This window comes from Tympanuchus pallidicinctus, unplaced genomic scaffold (genome assembly GCF_026119805.1).
Source record: "Tympanuchus pallidicinctus isolate F22 unplaced genomic scaffold, pur_lepc_1.0 scaffold5, whole genome shotgun sequence".
NCBI lineage: Eukaryota > Metazoa > Chordata > Aves > Galliformes > Phasianidae > Tympanuchus > Tympanuchus pallidicinctus.
Window position 1 is genome coordinate 62,680,635 of NW_026294769.1, and position 18,917 is coordinate 62,699,551.

An 18,917-nucleotide genomic window follows, 5' to 3' on the forward strand; every position below is an offset into this window, starting at 1 on the left:
TGGGGGTGGGAGGGAAGAACCCTGAGAAGGCCTGGAACAAAAAAGAAGCTGCCTAGGTTTGCTACATATCCAGGAGCTGGGCCTGAAGAGGATTTCCAGTCACTTTGTGGGGGGCAGATTACCAAAGACTACAGAAGTTCTCCTTCACTATGCTTACAGACATCCCAGAGATAGGTGCCCAAAGACAATAGCACAGACCTGAAGACTCCTGAAGTCTTAACTTATTTGAGCTACGTGCACAACAGTAGGAAAAGACTCTATCATATCTTTGTTAATGACCTCATTAATGAATACAGAGAGAGGCTCACTGCTGCAAATCCTAATTGCTGGCTAATGACTATAACAGCAAATAGTACCTATTTCTTGAGCAATCACATCAAGTGAAATGCTTACTGCTGCCTCACATTCCCAAGCTGATCTTCAGCTTTCAAAGAGGAAAAGAGGGACTGAGAATGCTGCATACAGTCATATAATAGTTTCAGTTGTGAAAAAGACACAGCTTCATGATTTCCAAAGCTATTTTTGTACATGCTTGGAGAAAGCGCAGTTTAACAAAACTTCACAATCAGCGATCCTCACAAAATGTTCAGCATGTATTTGCCAGTTCTTTACTAAGCTAATTCATTTTTTAAAAGCAGCTTAGAAGAGATTTCCGCACAGATTTAGATTTGCATTCCATTGTATGATATTCTTCAGTACAAATGAAACGCTTTGGAGATAAGAACAATCACACTGTTTCATTAGCCTGAAATATCTCAGATGGGTACAGCAATAAAATTAGATAATAAAATAAAAGATAGCTTTTAGATATGAGCACAGCAGAAAAGCTGTGTTTCATAGCAAGGGTTCAGAATGACTGGCAAAAAACATATGAACGAAGTTGTGTGAGTAAGGTCAGATCAGAGTGTGGACTGATATGTTCAGCTGGTGAAGTCCTTACCGCTCTCCCAGCTGTGTGTGTTGTGTATCCTAATGCACTGGGAGCTTCAGTGCTTCCAGGGGTTGTTTTAACTCACAGGCAAAACCAAATACAGATGCAAATGTTCCCTAATGAGAAAATGTTCCACAACCCCTCCAGACAGAGTGGTCAACCTTATGATCTACAGACGTTCTTTTTCCTAAGGTTGAGCAGGATGCCATTCACATGCGAATGTCTCAGAGCATCCTTCCTCCTTCCACAGGAAGCACTGCTGAGTGCCCCTTTCTCCAAGTCATCCCAAGGTTTAACTAAGGATAGTGGAAGTCAGTGGCAGCCCCAGAATATATTGTAAGCAGTGCTTGACTTACATACTAATATATTCTTTGGTTGTTTTTTTTTTTTTTTTTCCAGAAAAGCTAAATATTACTCTTGTTAGAAAAATGAAACCAAAATAAATGAATATCCTGGTTGAAGGGATAGAATCCACCCTCAGTAAGTTTTCTGGTGATATAAAGCTGGGAGGAGGGCTGACACACTGGAAGGTTGTGCTACCATTCAACAAGACTAGAAAACTCAACTAGAATTGCCAGAGTAGGGGATCCTCAAAGCGTCCCACTTTGAAGCTGATGATGGCGATGGATGCCCTGGGCCTGGAGCTGGATCACAGCTCAGTAAGACAGCACCTATGGTGCAGGATAAGGGAACTCCAATTGGTAAATCAGCCTCAATGGGAGCCCAACTGAAATGCCTGTACACTAATGCACAGAACATGGGGAACAAGCAAGAAAAGTGTGCAATGCAGGTGTACACACAGTTGCAGGTGTGTGCGTGCTTACAGACCTGTGATGTCACTGGCATAACTGAGACATGATGAGATGGCTCTCACAACTGGGACGTAGGAATAGCTGGGTATAAACTCTTCAGGAAACACAGGCAGGGGAAAATTGGAGGCAGTGTTGCCCTCTATATGAACGACCAGCTGGAGTCAATGGAGCTCCATGTGGGGATGGATGAGGAGCTGACAGAGAGCTTATGGTTTAGGATTAAAGGGAAGGCAGGAGAAGGAGACATCACAGGTGGATTCTACTACAGGTTGCCTGATTGGGAATATGGAGTGGATGAGGTCCTCTATAAACAAAGAGCAGCTTCATGTCCACAAAACATGTCCTCACTGGGGACTTCAAGCACCCTGACATCTGTCGGAGGAACAACACAGCAGGGCACCAGAGATTGAAGAGATTCCTGGAATGTGTTGATGATAACTTACTTTTCCAAGTAGTAAAAGGAACCCATGAGAAGAGGTGCTATGCTGGATCCTGTCCTCACCAACAAGGAGGGGCTGATGACTGATGTGAAGCTGTCAATGGTTTACGGGCTGCTTCAGCCCGGTTCCGTGACGAGTGGGGCGGAGGGATCCGCAGATCCGCGCCTCCGGAAAAAAGAAACAGGAGACCCCAAAATAATTAAAAACAGCGGCAACAATCTGAGGAGAAACAAACTAATTTACTAAGTGTATTATCGGAATGCAAGATAACACACTATAATACAATATAATCAGAATTGAAGCTAATAAATCAAATATAATGAGAGAGAGAATGCCTGAAAGGTGGATAGGCCTCACCACAACGCTGAGGTGAGACGCGCAGTCCAGTTGAGCAGCAGGGAGACGGGAGCAGCGCCCACGACAAAGGGCAGGCGAGAAAGAGCACATCAGGTGGCCTTGCCAGGAGTTAAATCTCCTCTCCCTGACCGCAAGGTCCCCTGGGGAATGTAGTTCGTCTCCTCTCCAGGGCAGGTACCCAGAACTTGAGCATTGACAGTTGAAGTCCCAGTGCCCCACATGATGTTATGATGTGGAATACCGAAAGCCAAAAATCACAAAACCATGACAGAAGCTCAACGGCAGCCTTGGCTGCAGTGACCATGAAATGGTGGAGTTTAGGTCCTTAGGGCATCAAAGGCAAGCTTACTATTCTGGACTTCAAGAGAGTAGACTTCAGCTTCTTCAGGGAACTACTTGGCAGGGTGACATGGAATAAATCCCTGGAAGGAAGAGGGGCCCAAGAAAGCTGGTCAGTATTCAAGGACATCTCCTCCAAGTCCAGAAACGGTGCATCCCGAGAAAACGGGAGGCAAGCAACAATGCCAGAAGGCCTTGGTGGATCAACGAAGAACTGCTGGACTTACTTAAGTACAATAAAGAAAGTCTATAGGGAGTGGAAGCAGGAACGGGTTACTTGGAAGGACTACAAAGGCACTGTTCAAGCAGCCAGGGACCATGTTAGAAAAGCTAAAACCCAGATAGAATTGAATCTAGCCAGGGACATAAAGATGAAGTTCTACAGATATATCAATAATAAAAGGAAGGCCAGTGAAGATATAGGCTCCCTGTTGAAGGAAACATGAAATCTGGTCACAAGGGATATAGAAAAACCTGAGGTGCTCAATGACTTCTTTGCTTCAGTCTTCACTGGCAAGAGCTCTAGCCACACCACCCAAGTTACAGAAAGCAAAGGTATGAACTTGGAGAAGGAAGATCTGCCTGCCTTAGGTAACAGTCATGTTTGAGATCATCTAAAGAACCTGAAGGTACACAAGTCCATGGGATCCAACGAGATTCATCCATGGGTTCTGAAGGAACTGGCAGATGAACTTACCAAGCCACTACCCATCATATTTAAAAGGTCATAGCAGCCTCTTGAAGTTCCCATTGTTTGGAAAAGGGGAATTAACCCCCATTTTCAAGCAGGAAAAAAAAAGTAGATCCAGGGAACCACAGGCCAGTCAGTCTCACCACTGTATCTGGCAAGACCATGGAGCAAATCCTCCTGAAGGCCCTACTAAGGTACATGGAAAATAAAGATGACCATGGACACCAATCTGAGTGGTGCAGCTGATATGCTAGAGGGAAAAGATGCTATCCAGAGGGACCCAGACAGGCTTGAGTGGTGGGCCCATGACAACCTCATGAAGTTCAACAAGGCCAAGAACAAGGCCCTGCACCTGGGTCAGCAAAATTCCAAGCAGAGATACAGGCTGGATGGAGAATGGCTTGAGAGCAGCTCTGAGGAAAAGGATTTAGGAGTGCAGGTTGATGAAAGACTCAACATGAGCTGGCCATGTGTGCCTGCAGCCAATAAGGTCAACTGTATCCTGGGTTGCATCAAGAGAAGCATGACCAGCAGTTCAAGGGAGGTGATTCTGCCCCTCTCCTCTTGTGAGACCCTACCTAGAGAACTGCGTCCAGTTCTGGGACCCCCAGCACAAGAAGGACATCAAGCTATTGGAGAGGGTCCAGAGGAGGGCCCTGAGGATGATTAGAGGGCTGGAGCACCTCCCCTTTGAGGGGGAGGTTGAAAGAGTTAGGGCTTTTCAGCCATGAGAAGAAAAGGCTCTGGGAGGACCTTACAGCAGCTTTCCTGTACCTGAAGGGGTCCTACAGGAAAGCTAGGGAGGGATTTGCAGTGACAGGACAAGGGGAAATGGTTTTAAACTGGAAGAGAGTAGATTTAGACTAGATATCAGGAAGAAATTCTTTACTGTGGGAGTGGTGAGACACTGGAATTCATTGCCCTGTGAGGCTGTGGATGCCCCCTCCTTGGAACTACTCAAAGCCAGGCTGGATGGTACTTTGAGTAACCTGGTCCAGAGGGAAGTGTCCCTGCTTATAGCAGGAGCGTTGGAACTAGATGATCTTAAAGGTCCCTTCCAACCCAAACCATTCTATGACTCATTCAACAAGACCTGGACAGATTGAAGAGTTGGGCAGGAAGGAACATGATGAGGTTAAACAAGAGGAAGTGTAGAGTCTTGCACCTAGGGAGTAATAACCACATGCATCTGTACAGGTTAGAGGATGACCTGCTGGAGAGCAGCTGGGAACCTTGGTGGAAAGCAGGTTGATCATAAGCCAGCAGTGTGCCCTTCTGGCCAAAAAGACCGATGGTATCCTGGGATGCATTCAAAAGAGCGTGGTCAGTGGGTCAAGGGAGGTGGATCTTCCCTTTCTACTCTGTCCTGGTGAGGCCACATTTAGAATGTGTCCAGTTCTGGACTCCCCACTTCAAAAAAGACAGAGATCTTCTAGAATGAGTCCACCAGAGGGCCACAAAGACGATTAACAGCCTGGTGCATCTCCTGTATGAGGAAAGGCTGAGTAACCTGGGTCTGTTCACTCTGAGGAAAAGAAGGCTGAGAGGGGATCTGAACAATGTTGATAAATATCTAAAGGGAGGTGAGAGACAAATGAATGAGACCAGGTTCTTCTTGGTTGTGTGTAGTGATAGGACAAGGAGCAGTGGCCTAAAACTGGAACACAGGAAGCTCTGTACTAAGATGTGGAAGAACTTTATGGTTAGAGTAACAAAGCACTGGAACAGATTGCCCAGAGAGGTTGTAAGGTCTCCTTCTGTGGAGATATTCAAGACCCGGCTGGATGCCTACTTGTGTGACCAATTGCAGGGAACCTGCTTTAGTGTGGGGGTTGGACTTGATGTCATCTCTTGAGGTTCCTTCCAATCTGTGATTCTTTGAAATGATACACTGCATTTCAACAGTCTTTCATGTTTGAATGTTATTGGTACATATTACTGAGATTAAATTTTTACATTTCTGAGGTACATCAGAAGTTATTTTAGGAAGAAGTTAAGCTATGACATTTTCAGGTATCATCAGGAAGATTACAATGAAATGTTAAAGAGAAGAGCTATTCCCTCCAGACCAACAGATGCAAGAATGGCACATCCTCATCTCTCCATATGAAATTCTCCAAGTCCATCACAAGCCCTAAATCATACAACAGCATACTTCAATTATTCCCCTGCTTCCAGTGTGCTAAAAATAAGACTGACATCATAAACCAATTTTAACTAATATTCTAAGGTTAAGCACATGCCAATGTCAGTAAATGAAATGTAAAATTAATTGTGCTGCAAAAGAGGAAAGCCTTATGAAAGAATTCACTGTAGTAGTAACCGGTGAGCACTTTGTATGCCCTCAAGCTTCACTGAAGTCATTATTACTTGTATGTCATGAGGGCTAGTTTCAAAAGTCTTTTTCAACACGATGTTCACAGTTTATTATGACAGGCACAAAACCAGCCAGGCAAAGCCTGGTGAAGTTTCAGTGAAGTTGACTTCTTCCAGGGAACAGCATTTGGCCTCACACTTCCAAAAGAGAAACTGTTTGTAACTGATGTTCTGACAGAAGACAAGATTGTCTACTTTAGAGAGACAAAATGTATTTTCTGGAAGAAATACAAACAGTATGTTCTCAGCACCGGTGGTCATTAACAGTGTGCTGAAACTTTAACATGGAAGTAAACAGATCAGGGGAACTTGAGAGCTGGCACTCCATAGATCAGCCTTCTGTACCTCTTCAAATCATTACTGCTCACTTTCCTGACCAAAGCAGAATTGACTGCTGATACTAAGACACTCCTAATGCAGCTGTGCATGGATGAGCTGGTTTCCATATGCTGCTTTATGCCTACAGCACTGCCAGGCAGAAGAGGTCTTTTGGTTGGTGATTGCACTAACAACCTGAAAGCAACTAATGTCTGTAGGACAGCATAGTCAGGGAGGAAAAGGGCACCCGATCATTTTAAAATCAAAACAAAGCAAGGAAAATGCTGAAATCCGTAGGAAAGGACACATTCACTCAGGCTCCTTTGTCTGTAAAAAGCCCTTTTTTCTCCCCTCAAAACAAATGTAGCTTAAGGAGGTTAATGAAGCAGTAAGGGAGGGCTGAATTTGCTGCACAACAGTTTCAGGACCAGAAGCTTGTTCCCTGCTCCCATAGGACATGCAAAACTCAGGTCTGAATGAGTCACAGAATGGGCATTGCAGTTGCGGTACACAAATGGCCAATTAAACAAGCACACTAATGTCCACTGAAGGGAATGACAATTAGAAGCCCAAGCTGTGTCCTAGGGACCAGATGAAGTGACAGTGAGGAGATGCAGCTGTTTGGAACTAAATGTGCAGAGCTGGGAGCACTTTGTATGTCTTGTCTGTGCTTTCCACCACAAAGATCTTGACTTTGTACAAAGATATCAACCACACTGTTGCGGAAGATCATTTCCAATCATGCTAAATATATTGTGAATACATTTTTATACATAAAACATAGTATTTGAACTCGCTGGGTTTTGGTCCTAACCTGTGGAGGGGAATACCACCTAATATACTGGAATGAAGATTAATGAATATTAGAAAAATGCTATGACCAGCTGTGCTGAAGGGCAAGGAAGTGCTAACAGCCTTGATCAAAATGCTGCTCTTGCTACAGGGAGATTACACTAAATCCATACAAACATAGAGGAGTTAGGAATGCAAGAGCAATAGTTTTCGGAGTGCCTGTGGCCACACTAAGACCACCTCCTCCTCCAAACTTGGCTCTTGTAAGGTCAAACCTATTGCGTGATGTTTACACACCTGTTTCTGCATATGCATCCACATTTGAAGAGCTGGTTCCTAACACTGCACCACAGAATGCCATCATCATACATAATTTAACATGGCCATGTGAAATTTAGTTTAATATGCAAAGCAAAGATCACATCAAGTGATAAACATTTAATGTTAACAGAGAGGAAGGTGACACGCTACCATAAAATGAAAACATATAAAACAATATTTGTTCCTCTTGTCATCTTCTGCTAGACAATATGATAACAAAATGACACACATGTACTTTCAGACTTAATCTGGATACACAACAAAGCCTAAAATTTAAACTAACAGGCCCGAAGGATTCTGATCCAAGAATAGACTATGCCAAGAGAAAACAGAGAAATCTGGTGATTACACTTTTCAAAAGAATGATCCCTCAAATACATCATGCCAAGACTATAAATGTAACTGAATATCCATAGAACCTACAGGCACAATTTAAAATTGAAACCAGCCTTTAAACAAAAGGAATTCCACCTGATCCAAAGATGGATATATTTTTCTTTAAAAGCAATATTTGTTAGTTATTTATTTTTGGTGTATTACTTATTAAGATGACACTGACCCGTAGCTTCCACTGTGCTTACACTCAATTTAAAAGAAATAATGATAATAACAATAATAATAATAGTAATAGTAATAATAATAAATCCTTATGCCAACTGAAAAACCAACTTTTTTTCCCCTACCAATTTTGACCTTTTCTGTTTGGGAGACATTGATTTTTTTTTTTTACCGCCTGTGTTTCTAATGGAGCTTGAAATTAACACGGTTTTTTGTTTACCTCCTAATTTGTGCACCACCATCATCAGTGCTGTCAGCACAGCTCTGGGAATAGGGTTTGTTTACTGCTTCTGCATAACCAGCAGAAGGAGCATAGGAGCAGAAAATAGTTTCGGTTTAGAGTTTTTCCTTTATTTATTTTTTTGCCCAGGTCCTTTCATAAGTCATATACTAAGGACTCGAGTGATAATGTGGCCCGTTTTGTCAATATTTCTTAAATGGAACATAGCAAGACTTGAGCTGGCTCAGGATATGCTGAATTCCTCTGACACGTACATCATAAAAGGTTGGTATTATTGTTGTGTCTCCTCAAAGCACCTGCCATCCTTTTGCTCAGAATACCAACTAGAGAACTCCACAGCAACTTCTTTGGCACAATGTCCTGATCTCTGCATCATGGCAACCTCCAATACCAGAGCCCCTGAAGTGGCACGGGACCACTGTCACCTCCTCTTCTCAGAGATGAGTCAAATATTCAAGAGCAGTACATGGGCTTGTAGTCTTGTAGACTTCAGCCAACTCTGTAAAAATGAGCTTATTTCTTTTGGTCACCACCACAGTGCACGTCTGGAGGACTACATACAAATAAATTTGAACAACTTACCCTCCTATTACCTCGTCCTTCAACAACTGAATGGCTGTTACATTATATGCCCGATTCATATTATAATGGGTCACTGTATAATTGACATTTTTGACATGCTACTGAACCATTAATGTTAACAATTAAAAATAATTCTATCAATTTTCTAGGTAAAACTAGAAATTCTATGCATTGATCATGTTTCAGTACAAAGGGGTGTGACATCTCTTTACCTATTTTTCATTATTTTTTCAACTTAGACTTTATTTTTTAAGGATTGTTATGGACAAAAAGGAGAGCAATTCTGTTAATTCTGATGATCTCCCTCAGCATAACCTCAGGAACACACGCTCCTTCTTCTTCCTGTCAGAAACATGCCCCGCTTCCCCAGATTCAGTAGAGCCCCCTGTTCACACTCCCCAGTTTCCTCCTGCGTATACATAGTATTTGATGATTCTCTGCATTTAATTCTGCATTGATTCAGTGCCTTCAGTGATGGGCAACATATATCTAACCGTTAAGTATTCCCTAAGAAAACCCACATTTCATTCCTTGTGAAGGATCAAGAGCTATCTTCTAAATACAGTGATGTGGCATGCTGAAAATCATACCTTACCTGCTCTGTCAACTGTGCTTCTCTGTCAAAATAACACCTTTTAGTTAATTCAAACATGCTGTGTATTTCAGTTGTTTCTTTTTCTGTATTCTCTCCACTCCCCAGATAACAATCTTCTTGATTTCTGCTAGTATCTTCATGCCTAAAGCCTTTTTCCCCTACAGAAGGTCATTAAGTTGCAGAGAGCTTTTTTCCTGCATGAAGTTACCAAAATTAGGCTCTCTCAGCATCCCAGAGACTAAACAACTCTACTTCCTCTGGAGCCAGGAACTCCTAAAGGTCATCTTCTGACCCATCTAGAGCCCTACTTATGCACTCTTCATCCCCCAGGTTGTCTACAGACTCAGTATAAATCTTTATCAAGAAGCAGAGAGAGGAAAGCTGTTCTCCAATTTTTAATTCAACTCCCATGATAACAAAACAAAATACAACAAGACCCAGGGTCTTGTAACTTAGCTGAAAAAACAAGCAGAAGAAAAGGAGTGTAATGCAATTCCCAGCCTCTTATGTTGACCCTAAGAGGAAGCCCCATGTCCAAGAAGGAGGGGAGCTGGGCAGCCGTGGAAGTGAGTTGCAAGGCCTCCCTGAGCAGAGCTGCCCTGGTGGCAGCTCTATAAAGAAGAGCCTCGTCTATTAGTGAGTACGTTGGAAAAGCATCCTCATTTCATAAGCCATTCAATCTGATTTTAATTGTCTGTTTACTTCTGGCCTCAGCTACATGGAAGCAAATGACAACACAGACCACTAAGCGTCTCATGAGCAATCCAGACCCTCAGCGGATTTCCTCAAAAATGTTTTAAATAACAGATACTTGGATTGCACTACAAGCACAGCAGGTCAATTTAGGAGCAAACAGTGTCTCAGAGGAGAAATTTGCCTGCAGAGATTAGGAAAAGATTCTCTCCCCTTCCTCTATAATCATATAGTGGGAACCATTAATAATAAGCATTTGTCATCTCTCTGCAAATATAAGAAAAGGGCATCTCCTATTCTAAGAACTCTGTGGTTAACAGTGATGCCTGGAGTGATGGGATGTGGTGCTCTCATTGTAATTGCTATAGCGTTGTACATTTGGTTAACCAGCTCATTCGGGCCACTGCCAAAGGCAGAATGTTGGTCTAAATGGACCCTGGTCAGACTGGGAAAACCAATCTCGATGTAATTTGAGAGCTCTGAGCAGATCTATCTATGGTGTTATAGGCAGAGGGGGCAGGAAAAAATACATAGGAAGGACTTCTGCGCATATTTTGTTAAAGGCTTACTAAACTAAAGTGGTTTGCAACAGCGAGTATTTAGTAGGGCACAAAATCACAGGATCTTAAGGGCACAATCTTAAAATAATGAAAATGGTTGAAGTTTGTATTCTCATCCACTGCTATTACAATAATTGCCTTATAAATAGTTTCATGCATTTGTCTGTTTTTGTTTCAATTTTTGTCAAAGACTGATGTACCAGAATGCTAATGTTATATAATTATATATTCTGTAAATTAAAGCAGCATGGCGTACTGGTTGGGAATAGCACATTTCACACTTCATTACTTCTGCTGCAACTCAACCAATGTTAAGCTCTAAATTTTCTGTTTCCAGTAGTCAATGTTTCTTTGCTCATTGCTTTTTTTGAAGCACTTCTGCCTCACAGTTCTTTGCTATTTATCCACAAGCTATTCTGTCCTCAGTAAAGGACATACGGATGGCAATGGCAGAAAGCTAGGTCCTTCCTCCAGTAACAAACACAGGTAACAACAGAAACAAAGAGCAGGTATGGGAGGTGTATATGGGTGTCATATTGAGTGTCAAGACAGAATTGTCACCAGCAGCCCACTGTTCAGACTGCCATGGAAATGTTACAGCCAGTGCGCCAAATGCCTCAGTTCAATTCCAAACCACAGCATGTGTTTCTTGTATTGATCAGATTAGGATAAACCCCATGTTGCAAGATTGCTATCAAGTTGTGAAATGGTTAGTTGAAGTTTTAAATAGAGAAGATCACTTAAGCTGATCTGCAGAAACATATACAAGGAAAATGCTTTTGAATTAAGAGCTGCTTGAAATACTGGTAAATGTTACTACCTCCTACTTTGACACCACTAAAAACGTAACTGTTACTGGCCCTTCAAATACACAATAACCAAGGAATGTGCACATTCTTGCAAATATAGCTATGAAAAGATTAAACCAAGATGCTACCAAAATTCTCTTAGCATATTTCCACGTGGACAGTTTTAATACCAATCGCGAGAACAAGAGAGAAGAATTTGATTTACATTGATTTGCACAGCAGAGGGAAGTCACAGCACAATGCAGATTTTTCATTTGTTTCATAAAATCTAGATTTACTTAGAGCCAATTAGTAATGCTGTCAGCCTGGTCAACATATTCAACTACAGTAGTAAAAAAGGAAGTTAAACAGCTCAAAATGCTGCTACATTTCACATATGGACCATCACTGTGAATATAGGTTAAGTTCCTGGTTAATCACCCAGGAAGCCCAGAGTAGAAACAGAACCAAGGCATCCACAATGACAGTTCTATACTAACCCCAAGCACATCCTTCCATAAAGATACTTTAAATAAAGATGCACATTTTCCTTTCCAGCTTGGCAATTCAACTTCTTTTTAAGACCTTTAATTATAGCTCAAATTATGCTCAATTTATTTTTCCATGGTTGTTTTTTTCCTGTCTAGGCTCCACTGTTTTTTCCTCTCTCTAGAAACACTAAATGCTTTAAAATCTCTTTTGTTGTTTGCAAGCAGGAAAGGAGAACTTCTTGAGAATGTTTCTCTCTTTCTCCATTTAGGAAGCAAAACAGATGTTGTGGTCTCCTCAGGGAGAAGGATCCTATCACACACCAGGTGTGAGCAAAGGCTGCTTTGCATAAGGAGAGGAGAAGAGCAACATGAAAAGACCTTGTTGGAAGATCAGAACCAAGAGCAAAAACATTTGGGTTTTGAGCAAGAAAGGTAAGTGCAGTCACCTAAAGAAAAGAGGGGGTATTAACAAAGCAACAGGGAAAATAACACTCTGCTTTGCATTGGCAGGAGAAGTAACCACTGCTGCCAACTTTCCCAATATTAATCTCATTCTTCCCTTAAGGCAACAGCTCCACAAACCAGAGAATGGCATGAAAATTTCTACTTTGGTTTTTTAATAGGTTTAATGCTTCAGCCTGAAACCAAGAACAGCAAGAAGACTCAAATTCCCCAAACACAGAGTTAAACACAGAGAGTAAAACACAGGTTCCTTTAAAACCTCATATTTTCTGAAAGGCTCAACATTAGATTTTTAATACTGCAGGCTGACATTACTGAATAACTTTCAGAGCCCAAAAGATTTCCTAAGTCTTCCATCGCAACCTCAGAAGATAATGTAAAAAAAAATCCCCAGCATAATAAAAAACAATCACTTAAACACATTTCGAAACATTTACCCTGTGTATATGTGAGCATGTAGTTAAGAAATAATTCTGTTTGTATTAACAGGATAGCTTATGCATATGGCAATAATTACACACAAAAACGGCATAGTTAGTTCAGGCCATTGATTTGATATTGACCTCATTTTTGATGATACGGTCATGAGCTCACTCAACATCACACAGGGAAAGAAAGGTCAGAGCAACTTCATCTCAGCAGAAGCTGTTCAACTAACATAAAGTAAATGGTTTCATTTGGAGTTTTATGCAGCTTTATTTTTTGTCCTCTCACAGATCAAAGAGCATCTTTTTCCTGCGTGAACTAAGTGAAGTTTGCACGTCAGCTCAGTTTTAAGGACAGCCTTGTACTACAGGCATCTTCAGAGTTTGATATGAAAGAGGAGACATGAGCTGCTCGCAATGCTGTTTGCAAGGTCAAATTTAAGAAGAGACAGGTGTTCATAGGCATTATTTATACCCAGATGCAGAATGCAGGCCCAGATGCCTCCCTAGAACCTACTGTGGCCTTCTCCTGGCATCTTTTTTCTTTTATGTAGGAAGCATGCTAAAACAAGCCAACGCCCATTCACATGGGAATGAGAGCACTATGGTATTCAGGCACTATTTCACTTGTTTTGCTCATCTGTTTAATTTTGATGTACCCATTTTTGACATGTCCTTGTTGAGTAAAGCTGCCTGTTTACACAAGGGCTGGGGTGCTTGAGGAGAAGCAAAGCTGCTGATATGCCCAAATTTATTCCCACAGGCAGTGGGAATATCTTACAATCACGGAATGGTTTATGTTGCAAGGAGACTTTAAAATCACCAAGTTCCACCCCCCTGCTGTAGGAAGGGTTGCTATCTCCAGCTCAGGCTGCCCAGGGCCCTATCCAACCTGGCTGTGAGCACCTCAGGGTTAGAGCACCCTCAACTTCTCTGGGCAGCTGTGCCAATGTTTCACCATACTCTGGGCAAAGAATTTCCTACTGACTTGTAACCTCTTTCAGTTTAAGACCATTCCCCGCTGTCCTATCACTACAGACCCCGAAAAATGTCACTCTCCATCCTTATTATAAGCTTCTTTTTAAGTACTGACAGACCACAATGCAGTCTCCTTAGAGCTTTCTCTTCTCCAATTTAACCAACACCAGCTGTCTCAGCCTGTCATCACAGAACAGGCGTTACAGTCCTCTCATCATTATTGTGCTCAAATAGTGCTCATAATTGCTGAGAACTATTGCCATATTGTTTCACGATGTGATAGCTGTGTAAATGTGAGGTATCACCACTGGTTGCAGCAGGAAACCAGCGAAGCACAGCTGCAGGGGTGCAGGAGAAGAAAACGAGGCCAAAACTACAGCAGTGGGCCTCTGCAGACCCCCCAAAACTGTGCTCTCAGGAACTGTGTGCCGACCGTAATCTCTAACACCATACAATGATGCACAACAAAATAGAATCCTATCCGTTGACTGCACAGGAACATCTCAGGTCAGGATGATGTCATGTGTAGAAGTTTTTTACAGCAGGTAACTGCGTCAGAGAATGACAAACAAAACCTTCTTCCTCTGACAACTTAAAAAAAAAGAAAGAAAGAAAGAAAGAAAGAAAGAAAGAAAGAATAAACAGAAAATTCTCTTTCTTCTTGATTTGCTTTTGTCCTCAGAGAAGTGAGGCCAGAGTTTGGAAGTGGAAACGCTGACTGGAATAACTAAGAGCAGTACTGTAAGAATCCAAATCATTTTTTCAATGGAACACTATCCTAATACTCTAAAGTATTCTGCCCCAGCAGAGCAGGGCCAAGGCTGCTGTTTGTGGGTAGAACATGGTGGTAGAAAATTATCACTTGGTATTTTTGAGTCTCCGTTGCTTTAGAGTATTAGAATAGCGTTCCATTGAAAAATGGTGCATGGTGGCATCACTGCAGCTGCGCTGTGGGCAGAGGGACAGAGGTTCAGCCTCCATGTGCTGGTGACTTTGTCAGATCCCACACTTGGTAAGAACACAGAAAGGATCCCAAATGCATCACACTTGACCTTTTTACTCTCTTAGCAGTGGAATGAAACCTGTCCTGCTGTATTCATGAACTTCCAAGAGGACCTAGGCCAGGTTTTTCCTCCATTACCCAAATGTCTCTGTATTTTCTGCTCTTGAGAAATAAACAGATTAACAAGCTTGGTCCAACAAACAATAAATAATTTGTGTGCACAAACACATTTGATTCAAAACAGGCCAATGGTGCGTGTTACTCGTGCAGCATGCTGCCTGCTATAAACGCAATGCATTCTCCAGCTATAGGGAAGCAAACGGATACAGCTGCTGAAGGGTGATGTGAAATTAAAGAGGGAATGAAACGTGTGATCTTATTTAATCACACCTGGTGCTTCAATTTTTCAATAACAGCACCCTGCTAGACTGTGTCAAATCGGTTCTACAAAGAAAAAAATATGGATGGAAAATGAATTAACTCTTTCACCCCCACAGTTAATACATTTACACCAGTCAGAAATATATTTACTGGTTGCTGTTAGGACTTTTTTTTCTCAGATGAAAGGTGCTCGGCACCTGGTTAAATGAGCTCAGTGGCTGATGGCATTTTTGAGGTAGTGGGTAAGCACGTGCCATCCACTCTGACATAAGCAGAAGCCTCGATCACGCATACAACCTGTTTTAACCCACAAGACATCTTTCTGGTCATAATCAACTTGAAGGATTCAAAGTGCCACCTTGAGACCAATCATTTATCTTAGCTTCCTTAGGTCAGTGGCACATATGCACAGAGAATCAGAGGCAGCAGAGAGCTGGGGATGGCAGAATGAAAAAGGGGAGAAAGCAGCTTTCCCCTTGCCTTGGTTGTTCTGCTCAGAACAGACTTCCTGTACAAAGAAAATCCAGCCATCACCTGGTTTCTGTTTCCTTACAGGCTTTCCTTTTTTGAGGATTTGTTGTTGTTGTTTTGATGTCATATTTTGCAGTTAAGTGTTTGGGTTATATTAAATGTCAAACACGATTTGATTCTGCAAGCATTGCATTGTGTGATTACTTATGTCCCACTGGCCAGTCAGACACTGTTCATCAAACGCTGTGCCCTATGTCCTAGTAAATCACTTTTGTAATAGACAGCAAGATGCTCTATCTAATGCAAAAAAAATGGTAATTATGGTAAAATGTTCCATTCTTCAGGGAAAAAGGAAAAAAAATCCTTCTACATGATTTCACTCAGCAGCAGAAAATAAAAAGCCAGCATATAATTAGCTTAACATAACCATCTTTATATTAAATTTATAGAGAAGAAAATCAAACATGAAAAATAACTAGCAGGCTTCCATTCTGGTCTCCTCACTGAATTAATGTCACCGGTATAGCACTGAATAAAATAAGATGCATAAGGCTGCTGTGTGGATGAGCTGTGTCTTTTGAGAGTAGTTCACTTTTAGAGGGGACATATTTCTTTATGCAAGTGTTACCTATTTAAGAAATTCGCATCATTCCAATATTGTTGTCTCGAGAGATGCCTAGTTTTAACATTGTGGTTTCAGCTAATTTACTGAAAACCTGAGACATTAAAGCAAATACCTCAGAACAGTTTTAAGAACAAACATTTTAGTTTCTTCAGCATTACTTATATAACCCTTACTCAAAGAGATTGTCACACCAAGGAGCCTATATTGATTCTTTTTTTAATAAATAAAAAGGCGTCATAAAAGATGTCCATAAATAGATGTTAACATTGCAACATGAGGGATTAATTTAAAGAAGGAATATTTAGAATGCTGAAAATCATCACAATTCCAATTAACAGACTGGAATCCTTGGTTTAAATCGCTTTTATTCTTGTTTTGCCTTTTTAATTCCTATTTTCCCTTGGTGGGCAAAACCACAGATAGAACTGAAGTGGACTTCAAAAAGATCATGCAGTCCATCCCTCTACTCCGAGGCAAAGCTGCAGATCCATTTCAAGCTGGATATCAGAAAAAAATTATTCTCAGTAAGGCGTTGGAATAGACTGCCCAGGGACGTGGTGGAGTCTCCTGTCCCTGGAGGTACTTAATAAAAGGGTAGATGTGGAACTGAGGGACATGGTTTGGTGGACATCATGATGATGGGTTGACAGCTGGCCTGGATGATCTTAGTGGTCTTTTCCAACTTAATAATTCTATGATTCTGTGATCCTCACAGGTACTTCCTGAGTGTTCCTCACACCCACAGTCCTCTCACTCCCTCCGATACTGCATTCTGAAATACATTTATGTCAAGTTTCTAATACCCAAACCAAATCTCCTTAGGTGAAAACTAAAGTAATTACTTTCCAGAGAAAATGTACAATTACTTTCCAGGGAGAGAGGGCATGGATAAACATCACTTCTATATTACAAATCCTTTAATGTGCCTGAAAGTTTGAGTCTGTTTCCAACTGAACCCAGTTCTTGTAGTATTTCCTCCCTGGTACTTCCTAAATCTCTGCTGGCTCCCACAGCTCGCTCTCTTTTGGCCTTCTCCACTTTGTCTATATTGTGTTATAGCCCAAAGCACACTCTGGACCAAAGCATCAGAACGCCAACAGAAAGGAGTTAATGATGTCCTACAGTTTAAACATGAGACTACCACTTACACTACAGTCTGGTCTCACCCCCATCCTCATTTTCTCACCTGACAGAATCTATCAGGCTGCTGATTCATGTTCAACTTGTGATATCCCAGCCCTGCATGCTCTCTCAGCACTATTATTTACTCTGATAGCCCTCATCTGCATTCAGACATTTGCTTTCCCTTCCTCACTGCATGCCTTCTTACTTACATTTGCTGAATTTTCATCCTTTGGCCATTTCCACATTTTATCATACTTCAGACTTTAAACCCAAAATGCCCCAAACTCACTACAGCAGATAGTCCCATGCCAGGGCATTCTCCAGCCAATCACCCAAGTCACTGATGCAAATAATGACCAGCACTCGATCAAGGGCACCCTCTAACAGAACCACACTTCAGGCTCCCTGCCCACTTGACAAGCAAACAATAACAATTCTTTGAACAGAGTACTTGAACCAGCTTTTCACCTATCTCACAGTAATTTCAACTGGACGATTTTCCCCGTTTACTTGTAAGAAGGCCACAAGGCTGTCTGCAATGCTGTCAAAAGGTATACTAACGTAAAGACACACCTACTACTTCTCTTTTTTCATTCAAAAAGGAAACCAAACAAATCCACACTGGCTGTTTTTCTATCAGCTTATTATCCTCTAGGTGTTTATAAATTGATTAATAATTTGCTCCAGCATTTTACCATGTACCAAAGTTAAGCTGACAGGTTTCCTTATTTTAAGTGCTTACTTTTGCCCTTCCTCATTCTTCACAAGGTTTAAAGCTAACGCTTCAGGGACGGTTTCTGCTGACTCCTAGGTAACTCAAGGGTCAATTTTCATTAAGCCCAATGACTTGACTGCATCTAACGTACCTCCACATGTTTAACCTTTCATCTCTTATTTCAGCATATGCACTTTTTCCTCTAGTGAAATTAACTGTTTCAATCATCTTGTCATAATTAACCAGTTTGGGAAAATGGAATCCAAGAAAAGCTGAAGTGTTCATCCTCCTCTTTATCATCAGGTTTCCCCTCCTTGTCTTAGAGCAAAAGAAGTCTAATTATTTCCTTCATATTTCCCTTCTGCAACTCATTAAACTAGGTGTTTGTGCTACCTTTTCATTTCTTTCCTTTTGTAAAGCATTTTCCTATTCCCATTCCTGATTTTCAAGTAACTGCCGAGGTCCTGAAGTAGTTTAGATATTCTGTGTCTGCCTCCTTCAATAGGCTGTGTGCTGCCATGTCTGTATCTTCTCTTTCAGAAAACCACCAGTTCCCTTGAACTTTCTTTTCCCTCCCTTCCATCCTTACCTATCTATTCCAAAGTTCAAAGAAATCAGCTCTTTTAAAGTCCTTTGACATTATTCAGCCACTTTTACTTATTCTTTCCCTTCTTCCAGATCAAAAACTCTTGTTTTTGTGATCATTTTCACTCATTCTGCCTTCTTCTGCCTTTAAATTCTCAGAAACTTCCTTCTGATGAGTCAGAATAAAGCATAAATTCCCTCACTAATTTCCTCTGCCCTCAGAAACAAAAATGACCCTCTTTAGATGTTAATTCCTAATAGA

General features: G+C 41.5%; 1 protein-coding gene across 4 annotated transcripts in view; it reads right to left on the bottom strand.

The window, feature by feature from the left end:
* The window catches only part of SAMD12 (sterile alpha motif domain containing 12), a 170,696-nt gene that overhangs the window by 46,167 nt on the left and 105,612 nt on the right, over positions 1 to 18,917 (bottom strand). The window contains exon 5 of one of the 4 annotated variants that reach the window (XM_052703655.1): positions 2,404 to 2,962. The exons of the other annotated variants lie outside the window; for them this stretch is intronic. Coding sequence (XP_052559615.1) covers positions 2,925 to 2,962 — 38 coding nt within the window. The 3' untranslated portion in view covers positions 2,404 to 2,924. Of the gene's footprint in view, positions 1 to 2,403; positions 2,963 to 18,917 lie in introns of those variants that run through there. 4 annotated transcript variants of the gene reach the window in all.